Source organism: Centropristis striata, chromosome 19 (assembly GCF_030273125.1).
Source record: "Centropristis striata isolate RG_2023a ecotype Rhode Island chromosome 19, C.striata_1.0, whole genome shotgun sequence".
Taxonomy (NCBI): Eukaryota; Metazoa; Chordata; class Actinopteri; order Perciformes; family Serranidae; genus Centropristis; species Centropristis striata.
The window spans coordinates 13280738-13301980 of record NC_081535.1 but is presented as its reverse complement, the minus strand read 5'-3'; the positions used below and the strand labels follow the sequence as shown (position 1 = coordinate 13301980).

The following is a 21243-nucleotide window of genomic DNA, read 5'->3' as shown; positions in this document are numbered from 1 at the left end:
AGTGTTATATAACACAGATCTGGCACATAATATATACATTTGTTAATGATAATGTTAATATATACAAATGTAGAGACATTACACATATTTTTTTTTTAAATGGTGAGGGGGAATATTGATAGATTTGAAAATAGATTTTTCATTTGTGTAATGTGAACTGACAATTTTTTTAAAATATATGCAAATGAAAAATGATGAAATTAATAAGCAGCGTGACTCGACATTTTAACGGATAGAATGAAATAAGCTTGCATTATTGCAACTATTAAGCATATATTCAGTATTTTATTACTTTAACAGTAATCATATTTCTGTTCTATTCACTTATTTTGTTCCAAATATATAGTAATAATAATAAGAATAAAAAGCTTACCTTAATAAATAAATACAGATCACACAGTAACTTACCTGTGCTGGTGTTTCTCAGTGTAAAGATGAGTTGAGTGTTTGTGAGGATGAAGAGCGGACTTTCCTTGTGCGCTTCTCCTCAGTGAGTGAGCTGAAGCTGCTGCTGTTTGACAAAGAGAGAGAGAGAGAGAGAGAGAGAGAGAGAGAGAGAAAGAGAGAGAGAGAGATGTCTGTGGAAATGACAGTAAGCCAATAAGATGACAGACAACCACAAAGATTAATGTCAGGGTTGGACTTGACGATGACGTTTGATCTTGAACTGATTAGTCAGTGGTCAGGACTGATAGATGTCGATATTGACAGGAACTGTAATTATTGATCAGTTCACAGACGTGTGCAGGACTCTATCTGAGAACAGTTTGTTATATTGTTTGTTTGTCGATGCATGCACAGATGCAGTAGACCCTCTGATTTAACATTGTGTTAAAATGTTAGTGTTTTCAGAAAATGTGCATTGATCATTGATTATGGCTGATTGACTGAGCTGATTAAAGTGGGAATTTCTAATTGTTGTCTACAATTATCTACAAAACTATCTAGGTGTACAGAACATTATTTCATATCTGTAAAAATGGGGGGCAGTATTTCACCTTGTGCAAAAGTTTCACGGTGTACTGATTGCAGCCATGAAATCTTTCAAGATTTCTCTCGACATGCTATGAATATGTTACTTCTTCCCATTTTATTAATAATGTTTGTATATTTAGAATGGTTCAAACAAAATTTCTGGCCATATTTTTCACATTGCACCTTTTACTCGCTATGCATTGATATTCTTGTATTTTAAGCTCATTAATTCTTATATTTTAAAGCTAATTAAGCTCAGTGAAAGATGGTTGTATCTAATTCTAAGTAGAATACATTTTCTACCTTTATAATAACCTGACAAGGAACTCGGTATCAAAACCCTTTTCCTAGTACAACCGTCTCTAAATGAACATGAACTTTTTGTGGAGAGCACTTGTGAGTGAATAACTCCATTAGACATACATTTCTTTCTTTCTTTTTTTGCCAGAATACTTAGTTGTAGTTAGGTTTGGGTTTTTTTCAATTGCACATGGAGAGTGAATATTGAAGGTCAGACAACATTATACCTCTGTTCTTCCTATTCATAAGCACTCAGACTTTAAGCTAAAGCCATGCACAACATAAATGTGTCTTTTCTGTTTTGACAACAGTGAGCAAAAGCTGGAAACATTCTCATTATATACACATTAGGCAATATGTTTACATTACATAGGCAGCACATTATAATGATAGCACTGTAATATTGTCAAGGTTGTCCATTAGAGAGAGAAAACAAAGAGAATCAATTCACGAGGCCAGATGGAATCCATAGAGTCACAAAATAATCACAGGTTTAGAGGGCAGCATTGTAGGAAGCAACATTTTTATCCACCAGAGCAATGCTTTCATCTAGAAGAGCATGTCTGTGCCTGCAGAGATAAATAAATATATAAAAGAATGGATTAAGTGGCATAAGTGGGAGTACTTTTTCTTCAAAACTGCCCATTAAAAGATGCTAAAATATGTTAATGTGTTGACACTAAATGAAATGGACCATCTGCTGACGGGGGCACCACGGGGCATTATTATGAAAACTCAAGCGTATTTGTAAAATATATATATCATGCAAGAGTTTCTGAAAGTGTTTTGATAAATGAGAAACTCTGATTGCATAAATTGCAATGTTTGCACAAAATCATCTTAAATTTGCCTTCAAATGAGTGTAATGAAGTTTTTCTGATATATGCAGGTAGAGAATTAGATGTTTTTTCAGTGTAAATACCAAAGCCTGCAGATCATTATAGTTTTACTTGAGTTTTTTTTTACGTGAGCTGACATTCATGCACAATTATGTATTGCTAATTAAGATAAAAAATACCACATTAAGACACCAAGACCTTGAGCAGCACCATAAACAAATCCATGGTGTAATTATCGGTTTTAAAAACTTCTGCAAGAATTGCACTTTTCAGGAACTGGATGGCAAGCAAATCTGTCCTGTAAACTGCTCCGAAACCCCTTACAGTCAATAAACCTAGGGAAGTCCATCCATCCTCTGAATGCTCTAGGTCCCTAGATTGTGCTTGTAAAGTTTCATGAGGTTGTGATAATCCCAGAGGTCACAGTAGGTCATTTTATACGACATGGTCAAATGAAAAAAAAAAGTCTCAAATAGAATGGAAAAATAAGGAGAAATTTAGCCCATTTACCCTTTATTAATAGATCACATTTGTAACTGCAGATGTTTGTCATTTTTTTGTCAATTGTTAGAAAGTTGACTCTTATTATAGATTTTCTTAACTTTTAAATAAAACCTGGATGCACATTTTTTTCATGTACCAGACTAATGCATATTTTTGAGTTAATCCCTTAGAAGACTAGACTGTGCAAGACAAGCAGTCAACACATTTGTCTGTGAGGCATTTGAAGAGGAACCCACAACATCAGAGTTAATATGCTGCAGCCCTGCTCACTTTGATGTATGGAGATTACATCTACAGCAGTTTCAGAGAATTCTGATGGGGAAAGAAAGCTCCTATATACAAACTATGATTGAACTCTGATTTGATTGTCATTACAGGTCTTGGCAAGAAGTCTCATTCTTGACTTATTTTGTTGTCTATGGTAACGTGAGGGTGCAATCATGCTGCAAATCCATTTTCACCGCTAGAAAGTACATTTTAACATCTTAAATGATATCAAATAATAATAATAATTTCAACTGGTCCTATTTAGTAGCTTGACTTTTTGTTGCAGTTTAAGAATGAAATGTAATCTGAAGTTTTAGAGTATCATGCTACTGTGTGCCTTGACCGCAGCTAAACGTTTAGAAGAGCTGCTCAGTGTAACTGTCTATAGCAGAGTAATGACGCAGACAAATAACAAAAAAACCCCATATTTTTCACTCCATAACCAACTGAACAATAAGCTACAGGAGAGAGTGTGAGACTACGTGTTATTTGTACATCTCCTGGCACATCCAGGAGCATTTATCTGTACAGAGAAAACACTTACAGGTCTGAGGACAGACGGGATGCAGCTACAGTGTCTGAAACATGACGCATTTGAACAAAGAACAGTAAGTGGTAATTAGCCCATATATATTACACCTGGACTGACATTTTTTTTTTAGATTTCAGGGACTCGACACCAGCTCAGATTGATACAGCTTTACATATCTTCATATCATAGTGTTGATCCTGCTTTAATAGTGGTTTCATGTACATTTTAATGAACTTTAGGACATGTAGTGTATTTACATCAATGTCTTGGCAGCTTGATCTTAAAGAAAAGGCTAACCCCATGCACTCTATGGTGATTACTGCCACTTTGCTACAGCTGACAGCTAACTGCGAGTGTCTTCTTATCAAGTTGGAGCTCTGCTGGTCAAAGCGATGCTCTGTTCAACAAGAACAAATCCCTGTAGGACAAAGATCCCCCGGGGTGCAGCATCACACCTTCGTTTGATCCATCTTTCTTCACTACATGGAAACAAAACTAATTCTGTCATGCTGGAGTCCTTGTGAGCTCCAATCCCTGCATCAGACTCAGTATGTGGCTGCTGACTTGTGGAAGAGCTGGGTCCATAAATATAGATGTAGGGAATTGAACACATGCTTTCCTGATTTTCCGCCAAATCTCAAAAGTAAAACATATTTTCTCTTTTGCCTCTAATGGTGTCTTGTGGAGACATGGTGCATTATAGGAAATGAAGCCATTCCTGCTTCTTTTACAATAACAGAGTTTATTACCATCATTTTGTTGAAGGTCAGCAGTTTTTATTTCACAATGCAGTTTTTCCATTTCCAAACCATTTTTTCACTGAACATTATATTTTATCATGAAAATGTTGACTGCTTGTTGGCCGGATTAAACAGAAGCAACAGTGGGTCACACACAACAGCTGCCGTGTTTGTCTTCATTGACAAAAATAAGGACAGTGATAAAAACATAATAATAATAGTAATAATAATAAGAATAATCATCATCATCCAGAATGAAGCTGCTTCATCCAGAATGCAGCTGCTCAATTGGTCCTCAACACCCAACAGCCCTCCTCCGCTCCATCCACTGGTTACCAGTGGCTGTGCAGATACGCTTCAAGACTCTAGCTCTGGTGTACTCCGCTGCTAATGGTTCAGGCCCAGCTGACATCCAGGACCTTGCCAAACCCTACACCCCTGCTCGTCCTCTCCAATCTGCATCAGCCAAACAGCTGGTTACTACCACCCTGCATGGGGCGACCTGCCACAAAACCTCCTCCTGACTTTTCTCTGCTCTGGCTCCCAAATGGTGGAACGAGCTCCCCACCGACGTCAGGACCTCAGACAGCCTGTACATCTTCCGCTGCAGGCTGAAGACTTACCTCTTCCAACAATACCTTGGTTAAAGTTGTCATGGTTGCCAATCTATATATTAAAGGGAGAAAAAAAGAACCCTCTACTCTTCTATTTCTTGTCTTTTTTAGCATATAGCACTTCCGATTACAGATGGCTCTTAAAGTTATGTACTTACTTGATTCCTGTACCATCAGGTTGAATGCACTTATTGTAAGTTACTTTGGACAAAAGCGTCAGCTAAATGATATGTAATGTAATGCAATAATAATAATAATAATAATAATAAAAATAATAATAATAATAATAATAATAATAATAATCATCATCATCATCAGCAGCAGCAGCAGCAGCAGCAGCATCATCATCATTTCTGCATCGCGTCATAGTCACATCAGATAGTTTTGGTTTAATTTATTGATGGTTTGAGATATCATGTCAAATATTTTTCCCAGTGTTCAAAAATGAAACATTCTTAATGAAAATTTTAAATGTAAAAATGCGATACCACTTGATTACTCCCCTTATAATTAGCAGGACTTGACAGTTTCGATTGTGAGAAATTCTTTGATAGAAAATAGACAAAACTGTCTGCAAGGAACGTGAGAAAATGTGTTTTGTATTGAAGCAACGTAGTGGATTGTGAGTCATGCCCCAGTCTTTCACATGCATTTTGAATGAAGAGAAAAGTATGCACAGACTTCAGATCAGTTTGTACCAGTGTGTGTGTGTGTGTGTATGTGTGTGTGTGTGTGTGTTTGTGTGTGTGTGTGTGTCTGATGGATTCAATGTGTCTGCTGCTGTCAGGTGTTGTCTTTGAATATCAGTGTTTCACTGTCTTGGGGATTTTTGAACAAATCTCTCTCATGTATAGTCTTGCTACCTGCAGATTGCCGGTACAGTGTTTGTTTTCCATTTCGTTACACTTTGCTGCAAGTGGAAACAGTGTCAGTTGAGCTTCCCATGTGACCTCTTCCATATTAATGGATGTGTTATCGGTCAGTCTGAGCCCGACTGTCAGTCACAAACTGAATCTTTACACTTTGAACTTTTGACCTCTCTCTCTCTCTCTCTCTCTCTCTCTCTCTCTCTCTCTCTCTCTCTCTATCTCTCTCTCTCTCTCTCTCTCTCTCTCTCTCTAAATTACCAGTCAAGTTCATCTTTCTATTTGCTTTTAACAATGCAATTTTCTTATTTTCTGTGCTGTTCTCTGTTGCCTGTTCATATAGCCAAATGATTGACAGCTTAAATTAATGATCCAATGTGCACTAAATATTTAATGCATTGCAATTCAAGTAATTGGAATTGATTATGATAATTGAAACTGTTTCTAGATTACAGTGAAGCTGCAGATAACAGCAAGTTATCTACAAACAACGACAGGATCTGAGTTGCTGACCGGAGCTAATTTCCATCGAAAGAGACCCAAAACAAAAGAAAAAAAGTTAAACAATTATGGTTCTATCTCCTATCTCCATGCCTTTTAAATCCCCATCTGCCATCTCAGTTTCCTTCCCGCAGTGATCTTGCCTCCACCTGCCCCCCGTCACGGATCGGTTTCTGTGTTATGTAAATTTCTTCAAACTTGATGAGCATTTTGTTTGCTCGTTCATGTAAATCATTATGAGCTAAATTGTAGCTGTAACAAACAGATTTTTTTGTGTGTTTACACAAGATTTGAAGATTTTCCCCCCTAAATTTATTCTAGAAAAATAATATTTTGTTAGAAATACATAAAAAGCACAAACGAAAAGAGCAGAGAAATGTTAAGAGCTTGTTAGTACAATCAGTAAAATTAGAATAAAGTACCAGATCAATAAGGAGGAAGACATTCATTAATCAGGCAGCATATGGGATGGGACACTTTTTAGATGAAATAACAACAGTTCTTCAGCACATATATATTATAATCATTATTCTTAATCTCTATTGTTTTACAAATTTCCATCAAAACCAGTAGCTCAATTTGGTCCCTTTAATCAGGTCTGATTCATCTCTCACGCTGGTGATTCTCCTGTATGAATGCTTTCAAAGAGACACGTGGTGTACAGTACATCTTTGTAGCTTGATGACAATTATCTCTGAAGAGTGGATGATTCACTACCTTGTCATTGTATTTCTTATATTTATATATTTTTTTTAAATCTATTTTGTCATACCACTGAAGCCTGAAACACTGATAGCGTTTTAAAGTAATCAATAATTGTTGTTAAATCCAAGTTAAAATCCATTTTTAAAAGCACTTTAAGGTGATTAAAGTCTCCTTTAAAGTGAATCTGAAACAAGCATGAAATGATTTATCAGTTTAACATCAAGGTTTTCTGATCGAAGTCATGTTGCTCTTAAGTTTACTCTACTTTAAAACTTGTGCTCACTGTAAATTCTGTACCTTGAACATGAAACATCTACCTGCACTTCAGTGGCTTTGATTTTCTGCATTTGCTTAATTTGCATCGAGCAGAAGTCGTCCTTTACCTTTGTCTAGGATTTGGCCTTCATTCTTGGTATAAATATTTAAATTTAATGTAAGAAAACAGATGAATCTTTTTATGTTGATTTCTTATAATAAATGCAAATTCTATTCATGACTTTTGCAGGGTCCTGCAGTGACTGAAAGTCTCATAAACAGCTCCCTCTCCCCCTTCCTATCCCAACTGACTCTCACCACTTCTTCTTGTTTTCTGCTGTCCCCGTTTATTAGAGCCAAGACCCGTCCTCTGTCTGACATTATTTTGACTGTTGTTCTTCTTTCTGCATGATGATGCCTTGATGGATGGTTTTCATTTCATAGACCCTGTCACATATTTCACCCCCTGAATTTTCTTGTCGTTATCACATTTCAGACAGCAGCCCCAGACTGGCTTCAAATGTATGAACTTTAACTGCTAGTTACCTGTGGAAGAGAAAATGACTGGGTTTGTGTCGTTTCTTTTCTGCTTCACTTTCTGGTAAAAGTGTAAAAATGTTTTAAGCAGCAAAGAGAAACTGGTAGGATTTTGCTTTAACCCTATAAAGCCAAGTGTATCATATTTGATACATACGTTTTTGAGACCTCTACATCATCAGTGTGATATTTTTTTCCTGGAAAACCTGATGAATACATGAATTGATGATTAAAAAAACTGAGCAACAAATCTCACAAAAATACCAGATGTAACAAAAATGATTTGCTGGTTCCACTGGTGGATCAGTCATTGCTGCGTGAAAACTTCATATCAGCGGATGTATGATGTTGTTTTATATGGAAAAAATATTTTGTATGTTTGAGGAAAATGTTAAAAGGAAAGTCAAAGTTTTATTTGGTTAAAAATATTAGGTTTTGTGTGATTATGTGAGTTCAAGAAAAGCAAATTGTGAGCAACAAATTGCACAAAAAGACCTGATGTATCAAATATGATCCAAATTAAATTCATATATGAAAATTGATATTGAATTTAAAAAAATGTTAGCCGGTTCAACGAACACTCCAGTTTTGAAAATTTAGAATTTTCTGGCAATTATTTCACGGTTCAGGCTTTATAGGGTTAAGCAAGAAATAAGTTAGAAATAAGGCACAACAATATAAATTTACGTTTACCTATGTTAAAAGAACAGTTTACCATCAGAGTCAGTGCTTTCCTTAATTAAAAAAATAACTCAAACTACCGAATTGAGTTTCAATATTTACGTTATGATAAATAACAAACATATTATTTGCTTTTTAAGCAACGACGTTGCGACGTCAGGGCATTAAATACAGGTGCACATGTGCTTTGTTTCTGGAAAACAAAACTTCTTTACCTCCCCAAGAGTCAAATTTACAATCTATGGAGTTGATGCGATCAATGAGGTAAATGCGTTTTATTTTCTAAGTATTTGATTATAGTTTATAGTAATTGCTTAAGTAAAAGTACTGATACCACACTGTAAAATGACTCCACTGCAAGTAAAAGTCCTGCATTCAAAACTTAATAAGTTGAAGTACAAAAGTATCAGTATCAAAATGTATTAAAAGTATCAAAAGTAAAAGTACTTATTATGCAGAATGGGGAGATTCTTATTTGAATTCCAATTATATTGTTGGATTATCATTTTTTATTCATTTATGTAAGCAGTATTTTACTGCTGTCAAGGTAGAGCTGAGGTTTTTTCTTAAAGTGTTTTTATGTTAAATCTTGGCCTGAAAAGTAATTAAAGCTGTCAGATAAATGTAGAGGGGTAAAAAAAAAATCCAGTATTTGCCTCGAAATATATAAAGTCACATAAATGGAAATACTCAATTAAAGTACAAATACCTCAAAAGTGTACTTCGGTAGAGCACTTGAGGAAATGTACTTAGTAACATTCCACCACTGTTTATGGTTTGTTTGTTTGTGCAATGTTTAATGATTGTTCTCTATGAGAATGCGCTGAACTAATTTGACTTGTATCTATCTATCTATTTATTCATTTAATTTAGTTCTCACTGTATGGCATGACATGAAAATAACCGCCTGTTAAACAAAAATGATCGTCTAGTGTTTATAATTTAATGAGGGGGAGTAACACTCTATATTTGAGGTTATAGTTTGCACTGAACTCTTACAATTTCATTTAGCAGACGCTTTTATCCAATCAAACGTACATCAACAACACATGAGTACGTGCCTGGTGCCAAAGTGATTTTCAGATTGAAAATGGTCAGATTTCAAAAGACACTAAGAGAATGACAGCAAATAGCTCAGCTGTTGGGCTGTAAGCACTCCCTACTGGATATTTTGCGTTCTCTACTGGCCACCAGGGAGCACACAGACCTGTGGTTTAGTCTCACCTGCTGCAGCATATATATGAAAGAATAACTCACTCAGACAGTTCTTATATTACTGTATGAGGTCTGCCTGCTCCTGTTGTTGTTCCACCATTACAGACTACAGTGGGCAGCATTATGTCTCAGATCTATGGGATATTAGAGTATAGATATTGAGTTTATGAGGTTTGAGGTCGGCTCTGAAGTGTAGAAACAGGGTCAAAATTCATGCTTGTTATTTGCAGTTTCTAGCTGTAACTTCACAGATGGGAAATGTATTATTTGAGTCATTTTGTACCTGAAGAAATGTTGGACCTGATTGTTTTGCATCTTTTTTTTTTTTTTTTAGTAATTTTGTGTTTTTGTGGTAATTTTGCATATTATTGTAGTCAACTTGCATTTGTCATTTTACTTTTCTTTGTGGTCATGCGGTCGTCTTGTTGTTGCTTTGCATCTCTTAGTAGTCATTTTGCATCTCTGATTATTTTGCTTCTCTTTGTACTCATTTTGGGTCTCCTTGTGTATGTTTGCAGTCGGTTAGTGTCTCGTGATTTAGTGTTTTTTTTATTTTTTATTTCAGCAACATTTTTGTGATAGGTAGGCCCCTTCATTTTATATTTTTTAGAATCCCCACAGAAACATTTGTTTGTAACACTGGCAGAGTAAACTATAGGCCATTGTCATCACCGTCTCTTGTTTTCTTCTGGAAATAAAACATCTTTTTAATAGTTTAGCATGCTTAAAAACTGTCAGGCAACCTTAATATATAAAAGATTATCTCCTTCAGCACATGCAAGGCACAAGAGAAGCCTATGTTCCCCAAGGACAGTAAAAGATAATTTGAGAAAAATAAAACAGCAGGAGTCACATTTTGCAGCTCAATAAAACCCATGACATTGAGCGCTGTACTTTTCACATAAAAGGACACTGATAGACTCTCCTTCACTGCTGGGTGCTGGCTGCTTCAGACAAACTTCATGGAGAGTTGTTTTGGTTCCACCTAGTGGTCACATAAAGTACAACCACGGCACTGTACTTCCCGGTCTTATTGAACCAAGATGGAGCTTCAGGTTTAAATGAGCTATGGGCTGTTCTCCTTAACTTGATTAGAGCACGCTTTACTGCCTCCAAATCAAACTAGCATGCCGTTAATGTAATTGAGTCAAATGACTAAGGGCTGACTCAACAAATGAGTAATTGCTACCAATTAAACAAATGGACCTCTGTGACTGGACAGTGATGAAAATGTTGTGCTGTAACAAGACCGGGAGCTGGAGGCCAATAACAGTAATCTTTTATGTTCCTAAAGATGTGAGAAGCATATATCTCTCTCGAACTAATACCATTAATTAACTCTTAACGCAGAATCAATAACCGAAACACAGACATGTGTAAAAGGTCACTGGTCTTTGGTTTAATTGGTATTACAGTACAAACAGTAAAACAAGGCACTGCGCCTGATAAGTGAAATGGGAAGGCCACGAAGAAGAGAATGTAAGATGCAGAAAGTAATCTAGAGAATAAAAGCTCATAATTTGGAATAAAGGCAGAGCTGGAGGGTGTTCTGATGTTTCTTTTACTCGCCTCCACACAGCTCCAGCAGGATTTTGCGGTAGTCACCAGATGTGTCTCCCTATGCAGTGAGAGAAAGATCTGTGAGACTTCAAAGGCGAGTGTAGGGAATAACAGCAATCAGTCACATGAAGCCAAACTGATTACAGACTCAGATACTCTTTTTCAGACCTTTGAAAAAAAAGTTAGATATTACTCAAGATATGACTTCAAATAGCTAATCAAATGAAATGAAAGAGGTATTACATCATGTTAGAATAATTATTTTTACATCACAGCTAATGTATTGCAGAGCTTTTGCTGACTGCTGCATTTCCCGCTCCTAGTTTTTATATTGGTGCCTCACCTTGATGAAGGAGTAGAGAGTCTTGCCATACATCTTCAGGAACTGCGCCTTAATGTCCAACATGTCAATCTCGGCCCTCGAAACCATTATTCTGATGAGGACACTATCCGTGGTGCCCAGCCCCTGACAGGAGACAGAAACTGTGTTTGTATGGCTTTCATACAAGGTAAAGTATGCTGACATCATTCTGCTTTTCTAACTACTGTAATCATGTGTACTGATGACTGATAAAATGAATAAAAACATTAAATGTATATAATATATATATATATATATATATATATATATATATATATATATATATGCACAAACGGCAACAAATAAATGTGAAGTAACTCCACATTTAAGCATAATAGCTCTATTAAAAGCATGAAATATTTACCTTCATTGATTTATATAATCGCTCTGCAAAGAACGCTTGCTTGTTCCTTATGCATTTCACTGTAAGACAAAAACAAATCGCAGTGCATGAGGTGTAATGCTTTCACGACAGGAACAGTAATAGAAGGGCAGTGTTTTCAAAGTTGCTTCCATCTTTTTGGGGGTAGTTTTTTGAGTAAACATATATATCACCCCATTTCTACCCGAGAGCTGTCATTGCCCTGAATGCCTCCAAGAAATTAATTGAAAAGAAACATCTCAATACTGTGGAACAAGAGTGCAATGTATTTATTTTGTGTGCAATAACTCCCATTATGTCCATGAAAATATACCTGCTGCTCCCTCTTCTTATTCTTGTGCTGTTTTTATAGATTTTTTTTTTTTTTTACTCTTTTTACATTATTGTATTCTGTTGCACTAAAACGAGAGCTGCTCTTTTTAATTTTGCTGTACTCATGTGCAATGACAAATAAAACTACTCTGTTCTATTCTCTAGATAACAGGGAAAAGATAAATAAAAAACATAATAAATTATAATAAATTACTTTACTGCTTGTGACAGACAGTTCCTCATCCTTTAGATCTATTTCCTTTTATTTTCTACCTCCAAAGTTTGAGTTTCGGGTCCTGTGCTTAGAAAACTTGCTCAATCATGGCAGTCATTTTCTTTTTCTGCACTGATAAATCCATGTCTTCCATTAAGACTATCCTGCTTTTCTTCTAACCCATTTGTCCCAGCCACTCTTCACTCCAATTTGGAATAAATGTTGCCTGCACTTCAGATTTTTTACAGCCCTTCTCTGTGTCCTATTAGTAATCATCACTTATTCCCACCTTCATCTGAACTTGAACATGAACAGCTTTCACAACAGGGTTGAATCTTTGTAAATTAGCTATAGATGTCTGTTTGATGTCACAGCAGAAACAAACCTATGGCCAGAAAGACTTCCTCCAGACAGCCAGACATCTCCCTCTTAATGCTCTCCTCGATGTCTTTCCCAGAAACCTTCTGATACTCCTCGAAGACTGAAATAAAAAAATATATTTTTCATTATCAAACTCATGACACTACATGAATAACGATGAAAGTGATTGAACAAAAAGAGCGTGTTTGCTCCTAAAACTGCCACCAAGGGTGAGTAAAATCCCCAGAGGAAGTGTTTTTAATGATGCATAACACTTTTAAACCTTGTGCAGATTATAACATGATGCTTGTGAACACAGTGTAAGAATACCTCGCAGCAGATGGTTTCGGTTCCTCACACACAGCACCGTGAGGAATTTGACCTCGTCCGTGCCCCATCGAGCCTCGCCAGCCTCATAGATTTCCTATAACCACAAATGTTAAACTAGCAGTCATAACTGAAAAACATACTTTGATCTAAAGAACCAGGACTCTTGCCTTGGCGTCTAGAACAGCCTGAGCCTCGTCGACTTTGTCACCCTCATCCCGTCCGGCCTACAATGCAGAAAAAGAAAGCCAGTTTAGAATTGCACAACAATAGAGACAAAAAAAAGAACAAAATTCTGATTTTATGACACAGAAGTATCTACTGCTTCCTCTTACTAAAAACACACAACGGTTAAAAAAAAAAAAAAAGGTTCCTACTGACATTTTGAAAGTCATCTTGTTACTCCGAAAGAATTCAAAAATACTTTAATTGTAAGTGAAAAGCGATCTAATGAAATGCTTTCAAGCAAGGAAGTGAGCGTTTAAACTCCACTTTTAGAACCTTTACTTGTGCATGTTTTCATCAACTTGAATTTTATTCCAATTTTAAAGAATGCACCTTTAAGTGACCTCTAAAAGTGTTGCATTAAAACATTGAGACTGGCCAAGCTATGTGAATGTAAAGGCTAATATTTACTCACCGTGAGTAAAGAGACCAAAACCCTCTGAAACATTCCTGATGTGTCCCCGCACACAGCGTCTTCCAGGGTTTTTTTATATTCTGCCATTAACACACAAGAAAAGACATTTAAATACAAAGCAAGGAATCTGATACCTCTTAGATATTAGCTACTGTGGGGAAAAATTCAGACACACAACTTCTACATAGTTTATGACTTTCTATGAGATTTCTATGACTTTAGCAAACACAATAAGGTTTTTACATCTGAATAGAGCTTAATTAATATTCATTGTGTTGTGATCTAAATCCTTACTATGCTGGCATAATTGGTACAAAACATGTACATGTGAGACAAAAAGCACCACACAATTATTTATTTACACACGTTAAAAGACATTTACATTTTGAAAATACTTGCTGACAGCTGTCATTGCAACCACAGAAGAACAAATAGGCAAACGATAAATGGCCACACAGAGAGCAGTAATGGCTCTGATGAATAATTAATACCATCCACTGTTTTATAACGGATGGCATTGCATCTCCAAACAAAGAACAGAGGCGCAGCCACTGATGCACAATATCGGATATCATACAACACCGACGGACACTGAGACGCATCGCGACCTGATGTCATAAATTCTATTCATAGAGGTGAAATGTTTACCTTTCTTGTAGAACGCATTGATGGTTGTTATTTCGGCGTTTGTCCTTGAAGCCAGGATATCGATGAGGCAGGCTTCTTCCGTTCCAGCCCCCTGTTGATAAAAGGACATGGACATGTGTTAGAGACAAGATATGAAGAAATAAGCGGGTGTGGTTTTCAGCTTTTCACTGAAAACATGAGATACATTTATGAACTAAAGAAAATATATCTTAAAAGATGCATTTGGTAATAGTCAAGGTTCATACACTTTTTGAGTGGTCAAATTCAAGGACTTTCAAGGTCCATTTTCAAGCTTTTCCAGTACCTTACAACGGTTGTAAGTTGCCTGTTTTAGATGAGTACGTACATACTAAAAGGGCGAGATTTCACTTAACCATACCGACAGCGATGGTATTACACTTTTAGGAGGAACGGTCTTCATTTCAGATAGGCTACTCATTATTTTTTGCATTGAACATGTGATTATCTATAGTCTATAGATGGACATAGTCAGATTGCAAGAGAAATACAGTAAGAATTTCAAGCATTTACAAGCACTTAATCGAAAATCCAAGCACTTTTTAAACCTTGAAAAAACATGTAAATTCAAGCTTTTTCAAGGATTTAAGCACCCGTACGAACCCTGAATAGTCATCATCACAATCATAATCATTGTTACTGACAATAAATCTCCTAAAAAGACCAAAATCAACAATATGTTAGTCTGTCTCTAAAGACTTTTCAACTTCAGTGTCTGTGGCTCTCAGCCCTAACAAACCCATCTGTTCTTACATGTACTGAAGACTTGGCAGCACTTAGAGTTGCACAGTAAAACATTTTTAACAGAGTGATTCGATCTCAGAAAATATTCCAGTTTAGAGATATCACTGTATGTGTTATTTCACAATTAATATTCTTAATCCCCAGGGAGGGAAAGGAGGAGGAGGAGGAGGAAAGGAATTGCATTTTTTTTAATGCTGTAGGTAAACCAAAGTACACACTAAGATAAACAGCAACTTACAGTCCATCGTTGCAATCCTAGCACTAATAAAAGCTTAAAAAAAGGCTTATTAATTTCCTAAAGACTGGGCGATTAAAACACATTTGATGCATCACCCTGGTCCCCTCGACAAGAAGCCAGTGGGATTTTTATTGGCTTTTTGTTTCATAGCAGAAAATAAACTCTGTGGCAAACGAAAGTTTCTGATGCCGTCGACTTTTGCTCAGAAAGATAACCTTCACAAATGAACAGCACCTTTAGAAAAGTAAAAGAATATTCAAATTCATAAGTGGGACATTTACTGACATATTTCTCTTGATCTTGTGTGAGCCACAGACTATTTAAGGACAAAACCCCATTGACTTCAAGACAGAAGAGGGAAGCAGAAGTACAGAAATGCTAACTCATTTCAAGGTTTTTGGACTTCTTCTTGCAGCACAATGACCATGTGCAATTGTTATGTAGTAACAAGTCACATAGTGAAACACACCAATGTGCTTTAGGACAACATTAATGCTCTCATGCACTACCATAAATCAGGATATTGAAGGATTAATACATTGGGGTTTTTTTGGCTTCTCATGAGATTTGCTGACAATAGGAAATATAGATGCCCTAAACTCTGACCTTCATTGCAGTTCTCAGCTCATAGGCGTCGTACACCGGCGCCAGCATCAGCAGACCGAGAACGACGCTCCTGAAGTTCCCACTCAGCTCTGAGGACAGCTCATCAGCCAGGTCCTGCAGGAGGACAGGGACAGATGGATTAACAGGGAAACAAACCAGCAGTCATTCCTAGTATTTTAATGATTTATTCTGCAATGGAAGCTAATCATCTTTAACATAAAAAAAGGAACTCTCGGCTTTATGTTTGGGGTTTTGTTCTGCCAGCGTGGACATCACGGGACATGACTTCACACATTCCAGCAGCAGGTCTCGTGTCTCCACTAGAGGGCGTGGTTTCTGGACACAGTGTAGTGAAGCTGCTCCACACAGCTCCCCTGTGTGACCACATGTGGGCGTTTCCCTGTGCAACATGACTCACTCTTTCTGCCTGGGAGGATTCCTCTTACAATCTTAGTTTCTACAGCTCTCTCGGTGGAACTTTCAGTTAACTTTATTGAGGTCTTAACGGACAGTAGGCTGGTTATTATCTCATTCTGTCAATACAACAAACATCCAACTTCCCTTTTAGTTAATTTATTGATCCACATAATGATGAAACAAAGAAATGTTTGGTTGGAAGCATACCTCTGTGGGTTCAGTATACTTTGTTTTTATGGTGGGGAACATTTTTCCTTCCTGCAGAAGACAAGGCCCTCTCTGTCCTGCTGTTTGTTTACAGGGGGTATTCATTTCTGCTTCTCAGTTAATGTTTAACATGCACATTATCAGCACAACGTTAGCACAGCAACCTTAAGTGAAAAAGAGTGATGAGAGCAAACACAATGGAATAAGAGTTTAAGAGATGACGCATGCACTGCTGCTGCCAATTGTCTCCATCAAGGCTGCTTTTCAGATTCTTCTGGTGTTCTTGTCATTTTTCCACGAATGGTGATTTATGGTGAAAAAACAAATTCACAAATAGACTTTGTTTGCAGCTCTGTCAAAACTCTCACCTTCCCCACAGCTTGTTTGAAGGCCTCTTTGATGCGCTGCCTCTGGGCAATAGTACGGTGGGCTAGGACCTCGACGACAGCTGCCTCATCAGTGCCTGCAAGAAATCATACAAAACAAAATAGTATTTAAGCAATTATCATCTTTAATACACTTCTACAGTCTAATTTCTGAGGAGCACACTGCTGCTATGTATAACAGAAAACAATTCTATTACTCTGCAGAAGACGCAATGGAACCATGTTTTTTATCATTTTAATATATTTGGAGAGAAAAAACATTTCGATAAATGGTTTATGGATGAAAACAAAAACAACAAAACAGTGCAGAAGAGGCAAGAGGTTAAAAAGACACAAAGAGTTGGGCGATAAAGAAATCGACAAAACTGAAGAAGAGACTTGAAGCAAACAAACAGAATGCAAGATGTGCCAGGGTCTGATATTAGTTAATTTACCATGCATGTGATGTTTTTAGTATAAATAGATTGACCACTAAATAACACCATTAATTACTTAACAGATGTCTAAGTGATCTAAATTTTCTTCCTTCATTTAGCACACGGATTTTAAAAGTGGCAGATAAAATTTGAGACACACAATGAGGGACGAAAAATGACATAAGTGGAAATAAATTATAAATAAAATAAATACATGAGCAAATGTAAAAATAAATGTGGGAAAAACTTAATTAAAATGTAGAAGTAAATTAATAAAATACAGAAATATTACTTAATTATGTAAAAATATAGAATTTACATGCATTTTTTGCATTTATTTATATATTCATTTATTTCTACTTATGCCATTTTTTTGGCCCTCACGCCACAAAGACAGGCAGAGAAAACTTCAGACCCTGGCTATGGCAGTGTTTAAAGTGATTATTTGAAAAGATTGCATCTGTTCAATAGTATTAGTCCAAAGTTAAAGTTGCTCAAGTTCCAACTGTAGAATCTAACAGATTTGTTTAATTTAGTTGAAGGAATGAAATTATTTTTAAAATAATTTTAAAATCAATATAGTGTAATAAGATAATGTACATTGAGCGGGTCATTCCTGAAGGGTTCCTTATCCCTTTACAATCATGAACTTTTTTGCTGTACATTATCCCTTATTTAAATGTCTAAATATTCTTCTGTTCTTGGAGCTGTATTTAGTTCAGCGTGTCGGACATGGAAGCAGGCAGCAGCACTGCAGCCATGAAGATGACCCTCACACACAGCTGGTTGTTGGCATTGGCATGGCAACTATCTGTTTTGTATAGAGCTCAAACTAGAGTCAGGGGACCCTATCAGAGTCAGGGGAAGATGATTATCCTCACCAACGCAAACAGCATCAACATTACAAGTTATAAAGGAGCTGACAGTGTAATAAATGGGATTGTTTGTTAGGATGCAGCTCTCTTAGCGCTACACACCTGCCAACAACTTCAGTTCACTTCAACCCATAATGAGATTAGTTTACTAGTACTTCCTGCATGATCAGCAATGCCAAGATCCATTCTTCCTCCATATCAGGAGTGAAGAGGCAGCTTTATAACGCGGTGTGTAGAGGTGAGGCAAAGTACAAGGACGTGCCCTGCAGAATGAATGGACTATGGAAACAGAAAGCTGCCATGGCTACACAAACACTGACATACAATGAGTTTAGTTCTCAAACTTTCCTAGAGAGGAGGAAAGAGACCAAAGACAAGAATAATATTTTTTTTCCCTATGGAAGTCTTAATGACACGGTCAGGTATATCTTTAGCTAATGATGGTTTCAGTGGCGGAATAACTCACCAGCTCCCTTCATGGCTCCTCTCAGTCTCTGAACGTCAGCTTCGGCATCGAAACCAGCCGCCTCGGTCACTGTTCCACGGTTTCCAATCTGCTCATAAAGGACAAAGTTAGAGCAATTTTTTTATTTCACAGGAATAAAATAAGCAGACACAAAGCTTAAAGTCTCTTCACTGAAAAATGTGTTTTTCTTATTGTTAGTTTGACCTTCACTCTGCAGAATGATGTGCAGTTTGACTCCACATGTCTACTAAAGAAACATTTCTCCGTGCTCATTTTATCATGCAAGAATAAAAATAATGAATAATAGAATAAATCTAATGTAAGCACTAAAGCTTTTGAAATAAAATCTGCATATTCAAAGATTCTGGATTTTTAAGGTTTTAGAGCTATATGTCAAACAAAACAAAAAAAATTATTATTCAAAGCAGAGTTATTTTATGTGTCCTTAAAAAATAAATTTGATGTGCACTTCAACAACCTGTTAAAACCAATAAATGTATATTAAACGCATAAAAATAATAAACTACACCAAAATAAATTTACTCAAATGTCTTTAAGTACAGGCCACAACCTATTAAAAAACAACTAAACATACATTTAACATTTTGCCAAACTATATTATAGTTCCAGACATAAATTCATAATCGTTTAAGTTAAGTCAAGTTAAAAATGCAATAAATATAGTGCTAAAAAAGGTTGATAAGAAATGTTGAGATAATAATGTATTGCCCTGTATGCAAGTTTTTTACTGCAAAATGTTACAGTCTAGTTAAGGGCACATTTCTGGTGTGCTAATGTGCTTCAGACTTAATGGACATTGCAGTGAGAGACTTTCCACAGGTAGAAAATAAACATGACAGATGTAATCAAGATTAAGGACTTTCATCATCGGTTGTAGTAGCAACTCGGATTCACAGCTAGAGCAGTGCCAAATCATTTAAATGGAATTTTAATAAAAACAAATTATAATATTAAATTGCTGCCCAGCCCTATCATTTGACTTGTGATGCAAATAAATGTAAATGTCGTTGAGGACTTACCGCTGCCATTGTTGGAAGAGTGAGGATTTTCAAAGTGGAGTTGCAGAAAGCTAGAGAAGAAAAAACACATAATGTTAGTCTGTTACTCACATGAGGACCTCCTGTTTATAATAAGAAATGAAGTGCCACTTCAGGTCTATAGGGGCAGTAAACTGCTCAGTTTTTAATGTGACCCTCATTGACCTCTGATCAATATTGTATGCAGCTCATCATCTCAGAGAGGGTTTCCGTCACACACATTTGGTTATGGGCTCTCTTGTGTCCCACGTCTGTGCTGACAGACGTCCCAGGAGCTAATCTCATTTGGCTGGTGTTTGTTTGGACACACCTGTAATTACTCCTCTAGGAGCAAGAATAGGTGGGGGTTTCCTGCAGGCAGGCATCAACTTACCCACTGACGTAGTTATCATTCATCTGTCAAAATCAAATTACTTAAAAACTTATTGATAAGACTAATTTAATACAAGCCATAGTGCTGCAGAAACGTCCACACCGCCCAGATGTTTTGTTTTGACTTCCCTCCATTTTCTCTTATCTTAAGTTTGTATCTACTTAGTGAAACAAAAACAGAGTTCAGACCACTGTGTTTGATTATCAAATGTCTGTGCGTACAGTGTTGTTTGATGTAAATACAAAGCAGGTGACTCTTACAAACACCTAACAACATGTGAACAGGTGACAGACCACAAATGAAGACAAAGTGGCTCCTGTTTCTACAGCACAATTGAATAAATATTTAAAAAAAAACCCTCTTTTGAACAAACAGAAATTATAGCTTGTTAATACTCAGGTAAATATCTTCAGGCATTAAACACCAAAGCAGAATCAACACAGTATATTCAAACACTACATTGAGTAATTTCTGGGCTTAAAAGTCATTTACAACAACCTGTCATATCTAGGATCCAACGTGCAATTATTTTCCTCTAAGGAGCCATTAATCTTAAACGCATGATTTAGCTAGTACAATCATATTTGCAGCTTTTTTGAACAACATTTTTTTATTTGAAAGCAAATGATTGGATCACCACCCTCCAACGTCAGCGGAATTGAGCAATAGTTAAAAAAAAACTGGAAAACTTTTACACTAGAATGATGTTACCAAAGTAAGTTTGTATCAATGAAATCCGCTGTGATAATAATAATGTTGCGGATTGCTTCATTTAGTTAGTAAAATGCAAATAAAAAGTTGTTCAGGAAGCGAAGCTGCCTAACAGTTAACTTGGCATGAGGTTAATAGTGGGCACACCCTTCAGACAGACAAACAGAGGAGGAGCGCTCTCAGTCTGAACTCTACTCAGCCGCATTAAACTCCAAAAAACCGTCTACAACACGACAACCCGGATTGTGTCCAACACTTTACCTGTCCTGGAGACAAATTACTCCGCGTGAAGGCCGGCAGGAGAGGGTGAAGCGTCAAACGACCGGAAAACTAAAGCTTATAACTCAGCTGTAGGCAGGTCCCACCCACTAGGATGCAAATGTTTAACAAGAC

At 36.6% G+C, this 21243-nt stretch overlaps 1 protein-coding gene across 1 annotated transcript; it reads right to left on the bottom strand.

Moving 5' to 3' along the window:
- Positions 1 to 10908: 10908 nt before the first annotated feature.
- anxa4 (annexin A4) lies at positions 10909 to 21243 on the bottom strand. Its single transcript, XM_059357778.1, has 13 exons — positions 21112 to 21243; positions 19749 to 19798; positions 18709 to 18796; positions 16934 to 17028; positions 15942 to 16055; positions 14336 to 14426; positions 13688 to 13767; positions 13218 to 13274; positions 13051 to 13144; positions 12746 to 12841; positions 11817 to 11875; positions 11435 to 11557; positions 10909 to 11149 (listed from the first exon to the last, which is right to left on the bottom strand). The coding sequence occupies exons 2-13, from the start codon at positions 19755 to 19757 to the stop codon at positions 11093 to 11095; spliced, it is 963 nt and encodes a 320-aa protein (XP_059213761.1). The 5' UTR covers positions 19758 to 19798; positions 21112 to 21243; the 3' UTR covers positions 10909 to 11092.

What these genes read in the sequence shown, in the direction of transcription:
- anxa4 (XM_059357778.1), bottom strand. An exon ending in AGGAGCCATGAAGGGAGCTG is followed by an intron (nt 17,029 to 18,708) that starts GTGAGTTATTCC and finishes GATTTCTTGCAG; the next exon opens with GCACTGATGAGGCAGCTGTC. An exon ending in TTTTGGTCTCTTTACTCACG is followed by an intron (nt 13,275 to 13,687) that starts GTGAGTAAATAT and finishes TCTGCATTGTAG; the next exon opens with GCCGGACGGGATGAGGGTGA.